Source organism: Mytilus trossulus, chromosome 10 (genome assembly GCF_036588685.1).
Source record: "Mytilus trossulus isolate FHL-02 chromosome 10, PNRI_Mtr1.1.1.hap1, whole genome shotgun sequence".
Taxonomy (NCBI): Eukaryota; Metazoa; Mollusca; class Bivalvia; order Mytilida; family Mytilidae; genus Mytilus; species Mytilus trossulus.
In genome coordinates this window covers 17952261-17969902 of record NC_086382.1, presented here as the reverse complement: position 1 = coordinate 17969902, position 17642 = coordinate 17952261, and the positions used below count along the sequence as shown (strand labels likewise).

The window sequence follows — 17642 nt, the reverse complement described above, 5'->3', positions numbered from 1 at the left end:
TATCCGTGTGCATTCAAATATCTGTAAAAGCAAAGTGCATTTTAATCTGAAAGGATGTATTATAGTTTTATTTGGTAACAAATAACAACTTTGTTTCTTAAGAAATAAAAAAAAAAATATCATCGTTTAACACAATCGTTTGATTGCATTTAATCTAAAATTAGGTTCATATACATCCGTGTACTTTAAAAAAGACAACATGACTGCTTTTAGAATATTTAAACAAAGTCTTTACATTAAAATTCTTGATTTGATTTAAAATGAAATGCATATATATGTTGAATGCAACTAATTAAGTTACTTTTGTTTTTTAAACAAGGAAACGATGCAAAAGGGCATTTGAAATAAGTCGGGCTCCAACATGTCAAAAAGTGACGAAAATACAAACAAAAGTCCACAAAAACTTCTCCAGGAAAAATTGACATGCGACAAACTGACAAGTATTTATAGAAAGCTAAAAATCTAAACAAAAAAAATAAAAATAATAATTACCTTAAAAACTACAAAAGAGCCCTTTCAAACTGTTCCGATGTGTGTTTTAAACTGGTCCGAGATGTCTATAAAAAACTGGTCCGAGATGTCTATAAAAGAAGACATAGTTGTCTTTGCCTTTGGTCCAAGTTTGTCTCAGTATGGTTTGTCTTTGATTTGACCCAAGTTGTCTCAGTCTGATTTGTCTTTGATTTGACCCAAGTTGTCTCAGTCTGATTTGTCTTTGATTTGACCACTCAAGTTGTCTCAGTCTGATATGTCTTTGATTTGACCCAAGTTGTCTCAGTTTGATTTGTCTTTGATTTGACCCATATTTAACACAAGTTGTCTCAGTCTGATTTGTCTTTGGTTTGACCCATATTTAACCCAAGTGGTCTCAGTCTGATTTGTCTTTAATTTGACCCAAGTGGTCTCAGTCTGATATGTCTTTGATTTGACCCAAGTTGTATCAGTCTGATTTGTCTTTGATTTGACCCAAGTGGTCTCAGTCTGATTTGTCTTTGATTTGACCCTAGTTGTCTCAGTCTGAGTTGTCTTTGATTTGACCCAAGTTGTCTCAGTCTGATTTGTCTTTAATTTGACCCAAGTGGTCTCAGTCTGATTTGTCTTTGATTTGACCCTAGTTGTCTCAGTCTGATTTGTCTTTGATTTGACCCAAGTTGTCTCAGTCTGATTTGTCTTTGATTTGACCACTCAGTCTGATATGTCTTTGATTTGACCCAAGTTGTCTCAGTTTGATTTGTCTTTGATTTGACCCATATTTAACACAAGTTGTCTCAGTCTGATTTGTCTTTGATTTGACCCATATTTGACACAAGTTGTCTCAGTCTGATTTGTCTTTGATTTGACCCATATTTAACACAAGTTGTCTCAGTCTGATTTGTCTTTGATTTGACCCAAGTTGTTGTCTCAGTCTGATTTGTCTTTGATTTGACCCAAGTTGTTGTCTCAGTCTGATTTGTCTTTGATTTGACCCAAGTTGTATGAGTCTGCTTTGAACCGAGTTGTCCTGATTCCACCTCAAGCTGTCAAGATTCCATTTAGTGTACCGATATATCTTTCAAAATCCCTTTGTTTAAACTATAGAAAAACATCATAGGAGTTAATAAGTCTTTGTGTCGAACCGACGGTTTATATTTACACTTTCACTGTGCTTAAACGGCCGTGGGTAACTTAAGTTACCCACAGCCAAAGATGGAGCCGCCTGGCTTCGGTTAGGAAGTTTGCTCCTATATAATTACAATACCATGAATACAAAAGAAATGTTCAGTAATTAAAAAGTTATTCAAATCTTTTAGGGAAACTCTGCAATGTAAAACGTGGTTAGTTACTACAAAATAAACGATTACAGCACGATTTGCCAAAACACTTATGATGTCCGTAACTTCAACACAACTTGTCCGTAACTTTTTTCCTTATACCAATAGGGATGTCCGTAACTTTAGCATGATGTCAGTAACTTTCATAGAGGTCAATCCTTAGCAGAAATACAGATGAATCAGTCCAAACCTCTAAAGAAGATATGTATGATTTGATACCCGATCTTATTGAACCCCTGAGGTCAATGAAACTGTTAACAGATTTTAAATCTACCTTTATTACTATAATAAACTGACACATGTTCAATAATATAGCCTTCCATCTACTCCTAGATATTGGCATTTTTTTCTCGCAATCAACAACACATCACACTAGATATAGTAGAGACCATACCTTTTTGGCTAACAATTCAGAATTATTTAAAGGAAAGAATATCAATTTTTTTCCTCCAAGGACTCATCAGTGAACAATCTATAAAGCTAGAAGAATGTTAGATAAATTTCGCCGTACCGTCAGATCCCGTTTTATCCCGGGAATATTTTTTTCAAATTTATCGGAAAATCCGTGACACTCTGGTTTACTTTTTCTCTTGTTTAGTTTGAAGCATATCGCTATTGTATAAATCTATGTAATAATTAAGGGGTTTGATAGTGTTTATTGTCCTTTAACTGTTGAAATTGTTAATCTTACAATTTTGAAAAAAAGTTACCCACATCCAAAAATAAAGTTACGGACAGTCCGATTATTTTTAACTTGTAAGTTACGGACATCTTATACATTTTTTAAAGTTGGCCTTGCGCTAAAGTGAAGTCAAAATTAACGAATTTGAAGTGATGGTAGGTGATTTCTTTATTCAAAAATCCTATCAATATGCACATAGATCATGAAAAACGTTGCAAAAAGTATATTTCGTATCAACTGTCATCTCAAAGAGTTTAGAGTCCGCCATCTTGGGCTGTGGGTAACTTAAGTTACCCACGGCCGTTTAAGCACAGTGACTTTGAAACGACCCAAGATTCAAATGCTACCTGAAAGTGTAATTGTAATCCTAATCGTAAGTTTATGACAGTTTTTCCAAATGTCTATTAAAGGGAAAATTCACGATTTTTTACTTATGGTTTAAATATGTTCATTATGACATAATATATATATTCACAAAGTTTTATCGCTATATGTGGAGTAATAAAGGAGAAATTCAATATTTAATGAAAAAATATTAACAACTTCCTGTAGGTCGTGACGTTTTCTCCTGATTTTTGCATGCCGGGATTTAAAATACAATCATTAAAAGTCTTGGTTTTTAATCATATTTTAACGTAATCGTAAGCGCGCCGATGACTTATGCTTTATCTAAATAACCATCCGATAATAAGAAGATAAAACGCACAGGCGTTCAATTGTACATATTCATGAGATAAATTTTCTATGTTAAACGTATATATTCGAATTATTTTTGTAGACAACACAAAAAGTTATAAATTTATTTTTAATTAATATATTTTCGGACTGATGGGGTGAACAAAGTAAAGTACAATAATCTGTAAAGACAATATGTTGTTGTACTCTTATTGACCTTTTACTATCTCTGCTATGACTTGGTTGATACGATGTGTGTATTCACGGTTCTTTGGCAATACTCGTAGATGGCTTGTTGAAAGGTAAATTGTTATTTGCACTTCGGTATTTAACCACGCCTCTCGGGCACACCTTGCCAGGTGTGACTGTCTATTCGGATCAGTGAATTATAAGACAAGGGAGCATTCAATATACATATTTAAAATATATATTCAAGTTGGTGACAAATAAAAATTGATCGCCGTGGAATTATTTAATTATGTTTGGTGCTATTATTTATTTGAATTCAAATAAGTTAATTTACTAAGAAATACACAATTTTCGGTTAAATACGGGAAACTTAAATCATATGTCCGATTGAAATGATTTACACCTTTTGTCCTTGATTGATGTCTAATAAAAAGGAGAACTTAGAAATTATAAATAGCTTTACCCAGGAACATATATATTAATATAGATATACTGTTCCCAGCTTTACCAAAGTATTTTTATTTGTCTTTATTAGGCAAATAAATGAATGAGAACACTTAGATTTAGACTTTTAAAAGCCACGTATAAATTAATAACTGGAACTCAATGAAGATAACTCTACCGAAGCGGAATATGATATGAAAAACATTTTTCTACTTGAGAAGTTTTAAAAAATTGACAGCAAATTTAAGGTCTTCTTGGAATGGAATCGAAAAATTACGAATAGATATTCTTTATCAAGTGTGAAAAACGTCAACCAAATTTAATCATAATCGGGGACGTGCTTATTAAAATAGTCTTCGTCTCACAACGTATAATACTTAATAACTATTTGACCAAAGATGTTTAAAAACAAAAGACAACGAATTTAATGTCATCTTTCCCTATTTTTGAATGTAATTATAAGTCTGTTCAACTAGCAAGAATACCCTTAAAGCGGGCAAATATCTGACAAGCAGTTTATTCTTTAAATTTGCTGTCTTTGAATATCAAGAAAGAAAATAAATCCCGAAAATTATTTGCAACTTTAATACTCAATAGCTTTCCTAGAAAATATTCACACCCCTCGGGGATTATTAGTGTACGTCCAGTTGCATATGTCGGAACAATTGTGGTGATGACGAATTTCTTTCTTTATTCGAGAACAATCTAATTGATATATAAATCTGTGATTTTACTATGTTCATAACTTCGATGAACCAAAGCAAGTTATAGATCGACCTGTATTTAAATCAAATTGGTCCTCTTCTTCTTCTTCTTTTGGTATACAATAGTCTATCGAATTGGATGATTACATACTGTTGGTATACGTGGACTAGTCTATTTACAAAACTTTTACCCCAATTTGCACAAAATGTATGTTTCTTTCTTATGTTCAATGTATACATGAATATATTTTAAATTGCGCTGTAGTTCCGTAACTTTCTATCCGGGCGTATAAACGAATCGTCGACAAGTGCGCACATTTTTTTAATCAACATTTCTGGAATGATCCAACTATATATATGTCCTTTACTATTGACAACGAGTAAATATTACATTTTCCCACATATGTCTCTGATTTTTCCAAATTAACCCTTGGAAAAAATACGTATATTTGTATATCTTCAATTTTTTTTTTTTTTTTTTTTTTGTATCATTTTTTTTTATAAATAATATTCTTTACACCAGAAATTTTATTTATAAACAAGCGTATGAGTTAAGTAATGACTAGTATATTATATCACTTTCGGACACGCAAGACAGAGATGTATATTATACATGCACCTGATAGTTCAAAATGGAAAGTTATAAGTTATCGGCCGTGTACACTGATCAATACCCACAGAAGTGAAACGATGCATGAACTTGCAAGCCCGACAGGAAATCGCTTGAATACCTGGACGTGTCACCTTACACCCCTCACAATACCTTTGGGAGTAATACCTTAAGCCATGCGGGTGATCAGTGGAGCGAAGATCCTAATTTATTTGAATAAAGTATATTACTTTAAAGAATTATGAACGAATTAGATTTTCGAAAACAATTTTCACGGAACACTTATTTATGATTTGAACTTTGACTTTTTAACTAATTCCAATATTAACAGTTTAAAAATAACAGATTATATGGTTATTAAAAAAATAAGAACATTTTCCGTATCAAGTTAGTTAGTCAGATAAAACAACCGTACGATTGACAAGATATCGACACGTAATTAAGACTACATCGGTTACTGTAGTTTTGTTTCTTTGTGGTTTATAGACATATCGTGATTTTTATTTGGACAAGATAACAAAATGGCGGAAGGCAGGGAACTGATACTCAAAATTTAAAATCGATGGTGATCTCTTATCTAGCGGAATAAAACTTTAATATTTATAAATTTGAGCATTTTTATACAGAATGGACATAATATCAATTTTTGATTTTTTTGCGAAGTTTCCCTTTAAGTTAGTTCAATCAACACTTTATATTCTTATGATTTGAAAATAGGAACTCTAAATATGTTGATTTAGATCTTTTGTACATATAAGAAGATAAGGGTATGAGTGCCAATGAGACAACTCTCCATCCAAGTCATATATGTCAAAGTATGGCCTTCAACACGGAGCCTTGGCTCACACCGAACAGCAAGCTATAAAGATCCCCCAAAATGACTAGCATAAAAAACTTTAAACAGGAAAACCAACGGTCTTTTCTATATAAAAAACAGCTAGAAACGATTTTTTTTAATGATCCACATCAAGAAACGACAACAACTGAACAACAGGTTCCTGACTTAGGACAGGTTCAAACAAATGCAACGAGTTTAAACATTTATCAGGTGCCAACCTTCACCGTAACCTGAAATTATTAGTAACATCACAACATAGAAAACCCGCTGTAAAATGGCTTAAATCAATAAAAAGAAGTACTTATAAAAAACAAGTTAAAATAGTACCACTGCACTATAACATATGCTATATGACACAATGCAAAGACAAAATCGATAAAAAGGAAGTGAGATGTAAAACAAAATTAGAGAAAACCTTCAGTTGAACAATCTAATTAAAATTAAATCTCTCACTCGCTCATTTTTTTTAACAAAATGTCGCAAAATTACACAGGTAAATTTTAGTAAGGATTTACTGTACATGGAGTACGAAATTATGGTTAATACAAAATAAAGAAATGTGTTGTTTATTGTACGAGAACAGATGTGGATATTTATCTTAAAGTTCATACTAAATACGTGTCAAAGGTGGTATGTAATAAAGATAGTGACACTATATCAAATAACGCAAAAAGAAGTAAATATTAAACAACGAAAATGCTTAACAAATTGGACCAACAGGTCAAATTACCACGAACTTGAGTACGATTTAAGCGTACTCGTAGTTACTCGTGGTTACTGAAAGCTAGTTAAATGACAAAAACAATTTATAATAAAAAAAAATCATACATCAGACACTAAAATTAACTAAACACATCCCACGGGTTGATGGACTTTTAGTAATAATATTTTTATTTCTTTGTACCGATACGATCGACTTACACTTTTAAAGATCACACGTTAACATTACTATTTAAACTCATTTTAGAGGAATGATCTTCAACAATATTTATTTTTCTAAAATCTACACTATCAATGTCTAATACAGTACATTCAATTTACATTGAAGGTTCAGCTGTGGTTACGGAGCATACGGAATATTTTTTGGAGTAGGACAACTTGCAGGAAATATTTACATAAATCTTATTCTTCTGAATGTTGTTGGATTTGTTCAAGTAACTGGATGGTATTTTGCTAACTGGTAAGTATAACGTCACAGAGCATTTTCAGAATGATAAGTTAAGATATTTAATTATGTTTTTGATATACATATATAAATGTATCGAGTACATGCAGTTTTAACTGTTTATTTTAGACTTATTGTAATTTGAATATACGTTTCAGTATGTTATAAATGAAAATTAGAATTGAAGTCAAATCGGTGAACATGAATTTTACAGCTAATGTCCCTGTTACACATTTATAAATATTGTGTATCTCCGCGATTATTTAATTGTGGAATCAAATATAACCGACTTAACTGGATGAACAAGACTTTTCAAGACACCTGCCGAACTAAAAAATGATTATTGTAAAAGATGCATGTCAGCGCACAAGCTCTATAGAGCCTCTTGTTATAATCCTATAGAGCCTCTTGTTATAATCCTATAGAGCCTCTTGTTATAATCCTTTTTCAACAGAATTCTTTGTGATGATGCAGACTCTCCCAAACAACAATAAAGAAAAGAACAAAGTAAATACAATCCTGATCTAACAATTGAAAGTGCTATATTAATGAAGTCAATTCAGGAACATGTTTATAAAACTAAAGTTTATCAATTCTATAGGAAAACGACGTCGAATGGCCACCGCCTGGTTTCCAATATGAAAACGATGCTAAAAACAGTTAGAAATAAGGACAATAAAAAGCAGAAAACAGCACATGGCCACCTTTTTCAGCCCTATCTTATGAGTACATAATTGGAAAACTAAAAGTGTGAAATTACTTATGGTCCCCTGCGTTTGTGACATTCGGGTCTAGCGACTTACGGTCAACCAGGTTTGTGGACATTAGGGCTTAGTGAAAATAAAAAGATTGCATGAGTACTTCATACCATTCGTTGAGCCCCTTAATCAGTAAATGTTATAAACCTTTTAATTTATATCCACAGCATTGGAAGGAAATGGACAACCTCGATGTTCTTTGTTATTGGTGGATGTTCGGGGGTCATTGTTGGCATATTACGAACATTAGGTAACATAACACCGTTTAAATTGTATATAGCCGAATAAGACATGACATGTATTGTGTGTAGTTATCTTAGTGTCCGCTGTATTTATTCTAATCAATTTTATTGAGACTTTTTTCAACATCTGAAATTTCATAAATGATGATTTAGGTTGAATCAGGCATGTTGCATATTGAGTCAAAAATTCATTAGAGGGATTCAAATGAAAATGCAAATGAAATTCAACAGTTTTTGATAAAACTCAAAGCGTATTTGTTGAAAAAAAAGAAAAGAAAAGTTTGACATTAATATATAAATAATGCATAGCTGAGAGGGTGATAGAGCAGATTGTTACCCCGAGAAAACATTGTCAACCGCGGCGCAGCAAAGGTTGACAGTGCTTTTTCGAGGGGTTACAATTTGCTTGATCACCCTCTCAGCTATGTGTTATTTAATATATTATACTGAATGTCCTATTATTATTGTCTTTTACAGATTAATGGTCACACCTTACCAGATAGCTCGAACGGACGCCTAACGGATAACTTTCTTTCAATCCGTCCATGTCCGTTAGAGGTCCGTTCTTATCCGTTAGACGTCCGTCCACATCCGTTGCATGTCCGTTAAGGTGGTATGGGAGTCTAAAATAAAAATGATAGAATTTGTTCATACTTTGCCAAAATGTAGTATCTATTGATACATGTTAAAAAATATTATAAAAATGATAGGTCACCGTGCATTTTTTCAAGCTACATATCGTGACAAAATGACACATTTTGTATGGATTATACAGGAAAAACACCATTTTGTGAATAGAAACTAAACGAAATGATAGAATTGTAAAATAAATTAGGAAAATATAGCTTTCAAACAATGCTTTGATAATATCAAGAGAAAAGATAGGGTCACCGTGCGTTTTTTCCGGCTAAATTACAAAGTAGGAAAATTCCATGAACAATCCAACAGAAAATGGACTGTTTTAGAGTTACCTCCCCTTAAAATTACAATTTCAAAATATTTAAAAACAACCAAAAATAATCTGCACTTGTACATATATTTATATTTATAAGTTATATTCGTATAAATTGGATCTTTAAATGTAAAAACACATGAAATATCTGCATTCTTGCATCAAATTTTGCTAATTTGATAGAAAATATGGACCTTAGATTCTCTGTTTTTTACAATCCAAGATGGCGAAAGACACCCATACCACCTTAAGCGTACATTTTATCCGTCGACGTCCGTTCTGTCCGGTGGAAAAAAATTTGAGCTTGTTCAAAACAAAACTTTCAACAGACGTCCAACGGATAAAATGTCCGTTGAAAGTCCGTTAGGCGTCCGTTTTGTACGGTACTCGTCCGTTTCGTTTCCGTTTTGTACCCGTTACGTGTCCGTTATACATCCGTTGGAGGTCTGGAAGATAAATTCACCAACGGACTTCTACCGGACGTTTAAAGGATAAAACGGATGTTGAACGAATGACTCGGAAACGGACTTCTTCCGGACGTATAACGGATAAAATGGATGATGAACGGATCTGAAACGAACAAAAGCCAATTGAAAATTTCGCGTCTGAAATGCCAATTATTGGTATGACAGATTTCTTAAGGTACATGAATTATTATTTATAATCGATCTTAGAGTAAAGGCACGTCTTCACAATCAACCAGCTCTTATTTAGACCAGACAATGCCCTTTGGCGGCATTTTGAAGTACAAACAACAACCAGTTACCCAGAAACATTTTGAATATTTATGCAATTTACATGTATTATTATTGTCGCTTTTAATTTTTCCGTATATCTTGTTCATCTGTTTTATCCGGTACGCTTCCGTTAGGTGTCCGTTTTATGCGGTACTCGTCCGTTGTCTGTACGTTCGACATTCGTTCTGTCCGGTACGTTTCCGTTTCTCGTACGTTGCATATCCGGTGTGTGTCCGTTATGCATTCGTTACACATCCGTTTTATTCGGTCAGTACATCAACGGACTCCAAACGGATAACAATTTTTTCAACGGACAACTTTTATTTTCATCAGTTAGGCGTCCGTTCGTGCTATCCGGTAAGGTGTGAATGAGGCTTTAGAAAACAACAAAAATTAGACAAGGTGTTTTATTTTGTTTTATATACTAAAATCTGCGCCAAAACGCAGAACTTCAGCATTGTATTTAATTACTTGATGTAAATTCAATTCTTTGTCCTTTAAATTTTGATTTTGATTGGTCCGGACCAGAGGGCAACATTAATAAAAACTGTTACCCGCTCAGCCATGTGATAGAGTAAATTAACACCCTCGTGTAGTCCCCGTGTAAGCCAATCAAAATATGGCATTTTAATATGAAGTGTAATGAAAGAAGATAACTTTCTACTAGACAAGCCTAAAACACATCTTTGAGAATGTATTTATTTCGAACCCAATAATACCTTTCCATAGATTAACCTGATAGTTACCTGTCCATTTAAACTTTTGGAAGTTCATTTGTCCCATTGAAAAAATACAACAGATATTGTTCTCTGTCTGTTAAGTTTATTCACTGGGACCTTTAAATTTAAAAGAAATCTATCACTCATTGATTAATCTACCTGAGTAAAAGTTGTCTGTTAAATTGATGGAAATAACATGTTTACTTTTTATAAACCAGGTGCTCCGCATGCGACTGCAGGGTAGAACCCTGAACAGTTCGGGCAAGTAATTACACAGCATTCAAGCTTGATACAGGTCTGAATTTGGATTGTGATCAAATTTTTGACATAATATGGATTTCTGACACACAACAAATGTCAAGATCTTACAAATCTATTGCACAATATTGTGCAATTGAAGATTTCTTTAAACAATTCAAAAATATGAAATTTGAGAAATTAGGTGGGGGGGATTGAAAACTACTACCACCCCCTTTTTAGCATTTAGTTTAAATCCTGACATTTCTTTATACTAGTACATAATTTACAAGTAGAGTAAGGGAGGTAAATCCGAACATACCCAACATTGTATGTGAAATGCTTTTGAATTACCACCTTTACATGGCTTTTAAATTGTCTTAATTGTCCATTGACCAGAAAAACCTAGTTTTTCCCCTTTTTTTGCCCATAAACCCAAAACATTTTGAGCCATAAACCCCAAAACACAATCCTTAATATCCCTTAATGCTATGGGAACTTGTGATATAATTTCAAAGAGATTCACACACTTAAAACAGAAGTTATTGTTTGAAAGCTACAAAAATGCTGATTTTGAGCCCCTTTTAGTCCCTATTTTCTAAACTAATGGAACCACAACCCCCAAAATCAATTCCAACTTTTCCTTTGTGGTATGGAAACTTGTGATATAATTTCAGAGAAATTCATACACTTAAACACAAGAAAGTGTTTGAAAACTACAAAAAGTCTTATTTTGGGCCCCCTTTTTAGCCCCTCCTAATTCCAAAATTAGTGGGACCATAATCCCAAAAATCTATTGACCTCCCCTTAGTGGTATTGAACTTTCTGGTAAAAATTTATAGAGATCCATTCACTAAAACTAAAGTTATTGTCCGGAAACTAAATGCGCCTTCGGACGACGCAGCTGACGACGACATGATAGCATTATACAACGCAAATTTTGTTTGCGGTCGTATAAAAACTACATATGATCAACATTAATAATATTTTTTTCAATCTGTTCAAAATAAATACTAATCTAATCAAAAAATGTTTGTTTTAAAAAAAATAGTATTGTTCCTGTCAAAAGTTGCATTTTTAGATTTTTCTTTAGTTATAGAATACTTTTAAGAAGGCATAAATATATAAACATCATCATTTAAAAGTTTTTTTTTTTTATTTTTAAATAAAAAATTTTCAAAATCGACTTTTATAAATGTTTATATTAGTGTTTACATTCAACAGATTGAAAATATAAAAAATTCAAATTCATGCAGTTTTTAATTAATAGTAAACATGTTATTTCCATCAATATAGCCGATATTTTTTTAAGTCGGGTAAATTTAATAATCAATGAGTGATAGATTTCTCTTAGAAGAAATTTAAAGGTCCCAGTGAATAAACTAAACAGAAAACAATATCTGCTGTATTTGTTCAATGAGATAATTGAACTGCCAAAAGTTGAAATGGACAGATAACTATCATGTTAGTCTATGGAAAGGTACAATTGGGTTCGCAATAAAACTGACATGAGTCGCATATAGACAAAATGTGCATCTTGCGTCTTGTGTTTCCAATTGTTAGCCTGCTCTATATTTGCTTTTTTGTAACACATTTGTATATTTATCAATACAAAATTGTTTGTAGGTCAAGAGTCTGAATGTGTTCATCCATTATTATTACATTCATTACAGATATAAACAATAAGGAGACATTTGTCACTATTTTTGCACTCATATCTAAATCATGTGTGACTACTGGCTGGATGTCGCTTATGTTACTGACGGCGGAATTATATCCTACTGTTGTCAGGTAGGGTAATAAAAGTGATAAAGGATGTACTATGGTGAAATTAAAAAAATCTAGAATTTAAAATAGATACTAGAAGTCAGAAAATCATAAGCTATGGATCAAAATGGGCTTAATATATTGATAAGTTATTAGCCTCAATTTCGACATGTTTTTTTTTGGAAATGGCGGGAAAATAAATACTTCGTGTATTGTATCAGAGATCTTTGTTTAATTTCTACAAGAAGGTAACACCTCCCGAAACGGAAGCTTATTTTTATAAGCTAGAGTTAGAAGAGGAGATAAGGTCTCTGCGCAATGCTAGGCGTTGTTGTCGTGATGCGGTGTTGTCGAACAAGTTAGAAACACAAAGTACATGTTCCAGTCCCGGCGCCGGGGAGGAAGTGCCTAGAAAATCAACCTAACGATGTTAAAGTAGATTTAGGTGCGGGAATTTCTCGTTACATTGAGACCGGTTGGTGACCGTCTGCTGTTGTTTTTTCTATGGCCGGGTTGTTGTCTCTTTGATACATTCCCGATTTCCATTCTCAATTTTATTGATTCATAACTTCCTCCCTGGCCGTGGCTGTATTCTGTACTTTTTATTTCAACTTCTAAGATTACACTGCCTAGCATTGCGCAGAGACCTTGTCCCCTCCTCTAACTCTAGCTTATCAAAATAAGCTATCGTTTCGGGAGGTGTTATATATATGTATATATTTATAATAAAATGGCCGAAAATAGTCAACGATAAATCTTACGGGGCGATGGATCATGTAATTATGATACAGTACACTACAAAATAATATATATAGCATATATAAAAGGGTTAAACATCACCACAAAACATCAAAAAAATGAACAATTGTTATAGATAATTCGGATAACAGATATCCTTCATCAGTATGATCACGATGTAAAATGAATAATGTCAATCTTTTCTAATTATAAAACTATCACAATCTTGAAATTTATACACAAAAAAAAAACAGTTTAAGCGAACAACAGAGACGCTGGTACCATTCAAAATTTCCAAACACGACGCAAGATTCTGCAAAGATATGCCAAAATAGATATAGTAATTTGCGATATGAACTGGCACAACTCTAAAATTCCAAAGAATACGACGGTTAAGATGTAACAACAACTGCGGGGAAAAACTGTCCCAAAAATAACGGCCCTATCCGATCTAAGTTGGTATAATATTTCAAATTTGACAACGGTAGATCAATTGCAACAGAGACTGCGTATTTAAGCCTTCCAAATAGCAGTTTAATAATGATTTAGAAAAATAAGTGAAATTTATGTACTAAGATAAAATAATTGAACGTGGCTGAGGAGTTGTACATCCATCCCATTATTAAATAAAAAAAAACATTTTGAATTCCAAGAATTCCTTTTCAACTACTTTTTACTGAATAATCTCAGACATACGTGACGTATTTCAAAGGGAACTCTTGCCGATTTTAAAATAAGCCACACAACTTAAAAAAACGAAGATTAACGAGTAAGTTTTTAGCTTATTCACATACTTGTATACCAATAATAAAACTTTAACAACATATATTACGTTTTTTTAGAAGTATAGGATCTGGTTTACATAATGCAACAGGTGGAATTGGTACAATGGTCGCTCCAATGGTCATTTATGCTGTAAGTAACATGATAATTAAAGCAATTTACCTTAAGGATGTTTGCGCCTCTTGTTTCGAAATTTTGCCAGATTTATCATAATCCTCTGGTTTTATCCATATATTGTTATAATAAAAAATCCGCTGATCTTAACTTTTCATGATTTTCTAACATATAGTTAAAAATGCCATTTTTGAATATCTTGTTACTTTCTTCTTTTTTTTTAAATTTTGAACCAAAAAAAGCGGTCGAGAGTTTTCTTGTATATGTTTTCCGATCCAGCCAAATTGGATCTCTTGACTGTAGTTCGAATTTTTTTTAAATTTTCGTCTAAATTTATGATAATTTTGTCTCGCAAATTTACATTTTCGGTTAATCCAGGGTTTATTCATAAACAATTTCTGACGTGTTTTCCCGTTTTTACTATGAGAAATGCCAAATGTAGCTTTTGCACTTTCTATAAAAATTTCACATAGTTTCTCAACATGTATATTAACATTTACATCAACCCTTGTTTTTTCAAATTGTACAAAAGATCTTTTATTTTACCTTGGTTTATATTTTGCTGAAATCCTATCAATTTATCACTGTCCCACTTTCTTATCCTTTCTGCACTTTCTTCTATATAATCAGGTACCTCACATCCGTTTACATTTGTTGCATACACACTAATAGACAATGGACAATGTACATCAGAAAATAATTTTGAAAAATCTTCTACTTCCAAGGTACAAAATCTATTTATAAAATTCACATTACTAATGCAATAATCTACAACACTTGCATTCCTGCAAGTCAACTTTCATTCCTTGTCACCATTTATCCTCCCATTAAGTAAAAAGTCCAATAATAAAGAACCATACTTATTTTTTCCAACTGGTGTCATAATCTGTTGTCATAGGTAATCCGTTTATCGGATGGGTCATTAATGATCATCAACATTAATTAATTCATTCAAATAGAATCAGTCAGTCTGCAATTATCATTCAAGAAATGTGCAAACGACAACTTGGGCACAATTTCACCCCATATAACCCCGATACAAATGAATCCGGACGTTGACGCGTTCGAAACGATAATCAGGACAACATTTGGGATGACAACAATTTTGAATGCCGCTCTAGAACTTATTTGAGTATATATAAAAATGTCAATGTGCAAGTTAGTTTATTTATTCAATTATACAGTTGTTGTAGGTTTTAAATATTGCTTAGAACGTTTGATAAAACTGCGAGATGCAAAACGCAAATACATGGTGCAATTTCATACGTTTTATGAGATAAACAATGCTAAATATATTTTCGTGCATACACTTTTGCGTATTTATACCTTAAGCAATAATGAATAACTATACATTGAATTACTACGTGCCTTCAAATGTTCCCTAGAACTCAAAATAAACGCAAAATCTTACTTCTTAAGCTTTCTCTGACTGTATCGTTCGTCTCACCAAATGTGTCGAGTTCGTTGTGCGTTTTTGAATAAATTAATCACTGTACAGTTCAACTTCGTAGACAAAACCCGTCATAAATCACTTTCTTATCAAGGTAGAGATGGCATCGACGACCCTTTTTCTGTATGTTATTGTAAATTTTTATCTATATTGTGGTACTGAATATTAGCCTAAAAATTTATGCGACTTGTTAAAACTATGGATTGGATAAAAACCATTTCAAAATTGAGTTAAAATTGCTATATTTTAACTGATTTTCTGCCTTTTTGAATATTTTTTTATTTAACGGCCGCTGTTGTCTTATTCTGTTTTTTGGTTTCTCGATATATCGCCTTATTGTTCACTGGCTTATTGTTCGCTAGCTTCTGCCTGGTTATGACAACGAAGCGTACAGAACATGAAAATGAAGACACTTTTAAACTTGTATTTTTTAGTTTCTAGATTCAACATAAACCAACGATCTTTATAAATTTGTTAATCTAAATTATGAAATTTTCAAAAATGTATGTTTTAAAACTATAAGGCACGAAAAACATTAAGTTTTGAATATTTAAAAATACCGAGCACGTTTTATCATTGATATTGTCTTGCGTTTTGCGATGTTTGTGTACAAAAATGTCACACATTTCAAAAACCTCGGAGTAAGTAATGAGTATTATGGCAAAGAATATATTGAAGCAGAATATGCGAAGAATAGATATGGTATTTTCTTTTAAAATATTAATTCCTTACGGTCTGAACTCAATGTTACAGAGTGTGTTCGATTCGAACGCGTCAACGTCCGGTTTCATTTGTATCGGGGCTATAGAGGGTGAATTTGCAATTAAATCGTATAGTCAGTTATAGGTCAATGTACTATGATCATCAAAACCAACACCTAATCGTATATTCAGCTATAGTATATTTTGCTTGATAAGGAAACATTTCCTATGAGATAAATGTATAATAATAAACTTGTATTTCCGTTACTTTTCAGAGCCAGAAGATTCCAGGTCTGCTTTATATGGTTTTTGCCGGCCTTATGTTTCTATCAGCATTTTTCGTAATTTTGTTACCAGAAACAAACAATCAAGCTTTAGAAGACACAATTGACGTCGATTCCAAAAACTCTGTATCGAAGAAAATCAAATCTGTATTTAACAAATCAGAACGGAATGGCTATGGATCTCTGAATTAGAAAAAAATCCTTCTCAAAGTTTTTATCATTGTATAATAATACTAGTTCTAAGATAATATAAGATAAGACACTAGTACTGTTATTTGTATGGGGGTACATATTTGTTATAAAATGTGTAATTCAATTTTTTACATACTTTCTGCCATACAGTATACCGCAATAAATAGAATTACTAAAAATAAAGTTACCAACCTTTTTGACAACCAAAGTCTTGGTTCAGGTATAATTGACCGCAAGGTTTTAAAGGTCATAACATTTGTATTTTGAACTCTTAAAAAAAAATGATATTACAAGAATGAAACAAAAATCAGACGTGGAACGACAGATGACATTAGAACGGTTTTAAAAATTAATAAAGGCATAAAAGGAAGAACCAAGATTACATATTTTTTTCATAGAAAAGTGATTAGAAAAACAGGAAACTCAAATGGAAAACTCGATGAACGCATGTGTTGGTAACGAAAAGTTCAAGATGTGAATATACTAATTAAATCAACATCAGTATCTTTAAATTTAAGATAAATAATGGCAACAAACCAACAAAAAAAATCTAGTGAAGACTGAGTATTACATGTATATATTGAAAAGACGCACAACTGGCGTTGGTGTACTATTTCATAAGCCATGTTGGTATATTTTTACATCTAAATGTCCTTGCGTTCCTCGAAGGGTATAACTGGTGTGATTTATAATGAAAGATGGCGTAGCCTTTTGGAATGAGAGGATATAGATGATGCAACTCGTAAGTTAAACATAATTTTTATAGCAATGCCACTAGAACCTGCGTGGTATGACTACAAAACCACACGCGAACTGATATTACGAAATAATTATAAATCATGTATACAAG

At 32.5% G+C, this 17642-nt stretch overlaps 1 protein-coding gene across 2 annotated transcripts in view; it reads left to right on the top strand.

The window, feature by feature from the left end:
- LOC134686974 (solute carrier family 22 member 6-A-like) overlaps nucleotides 1-17197 on the top strand; it is a 28756-nt gene extending 11559 nt beyond the window's left edge. Inside the window, exons 5-9 of one of the 2 annotated variants that reach the window (XM_063546871.1) lie at nucleotides 7002-7133; nucleotides 8044-8126; nucleotides 12437-12554; nucleotides 14111-14183; nucleotides 16592-17197. In XM_063546871.1, the coding sequence (XP_063402941.1) occupies nucleotides 7002-7133; nucleotides 8044-8126; nucleotides 12437-12554; nucleotides 14111-14183; nucleotides 16592-16792 (607 nt within the window). In that variant the 3' untranslated portion in view covers nucleotides 16793-17197. The remainder of the gene's footprint in view (nucleotides 1-7001; nucleotides 7134-8043; nucleotides 8127-12436; nucleotides 12555-14110; nucleotides 14184-16591) is intronic. The other variant, XM_063546870.1, reaches the window with a different exon arrangement.
- The last annotated feature ends 445 nt before the right edge of the window (nucleotides 17198-17642 follow it).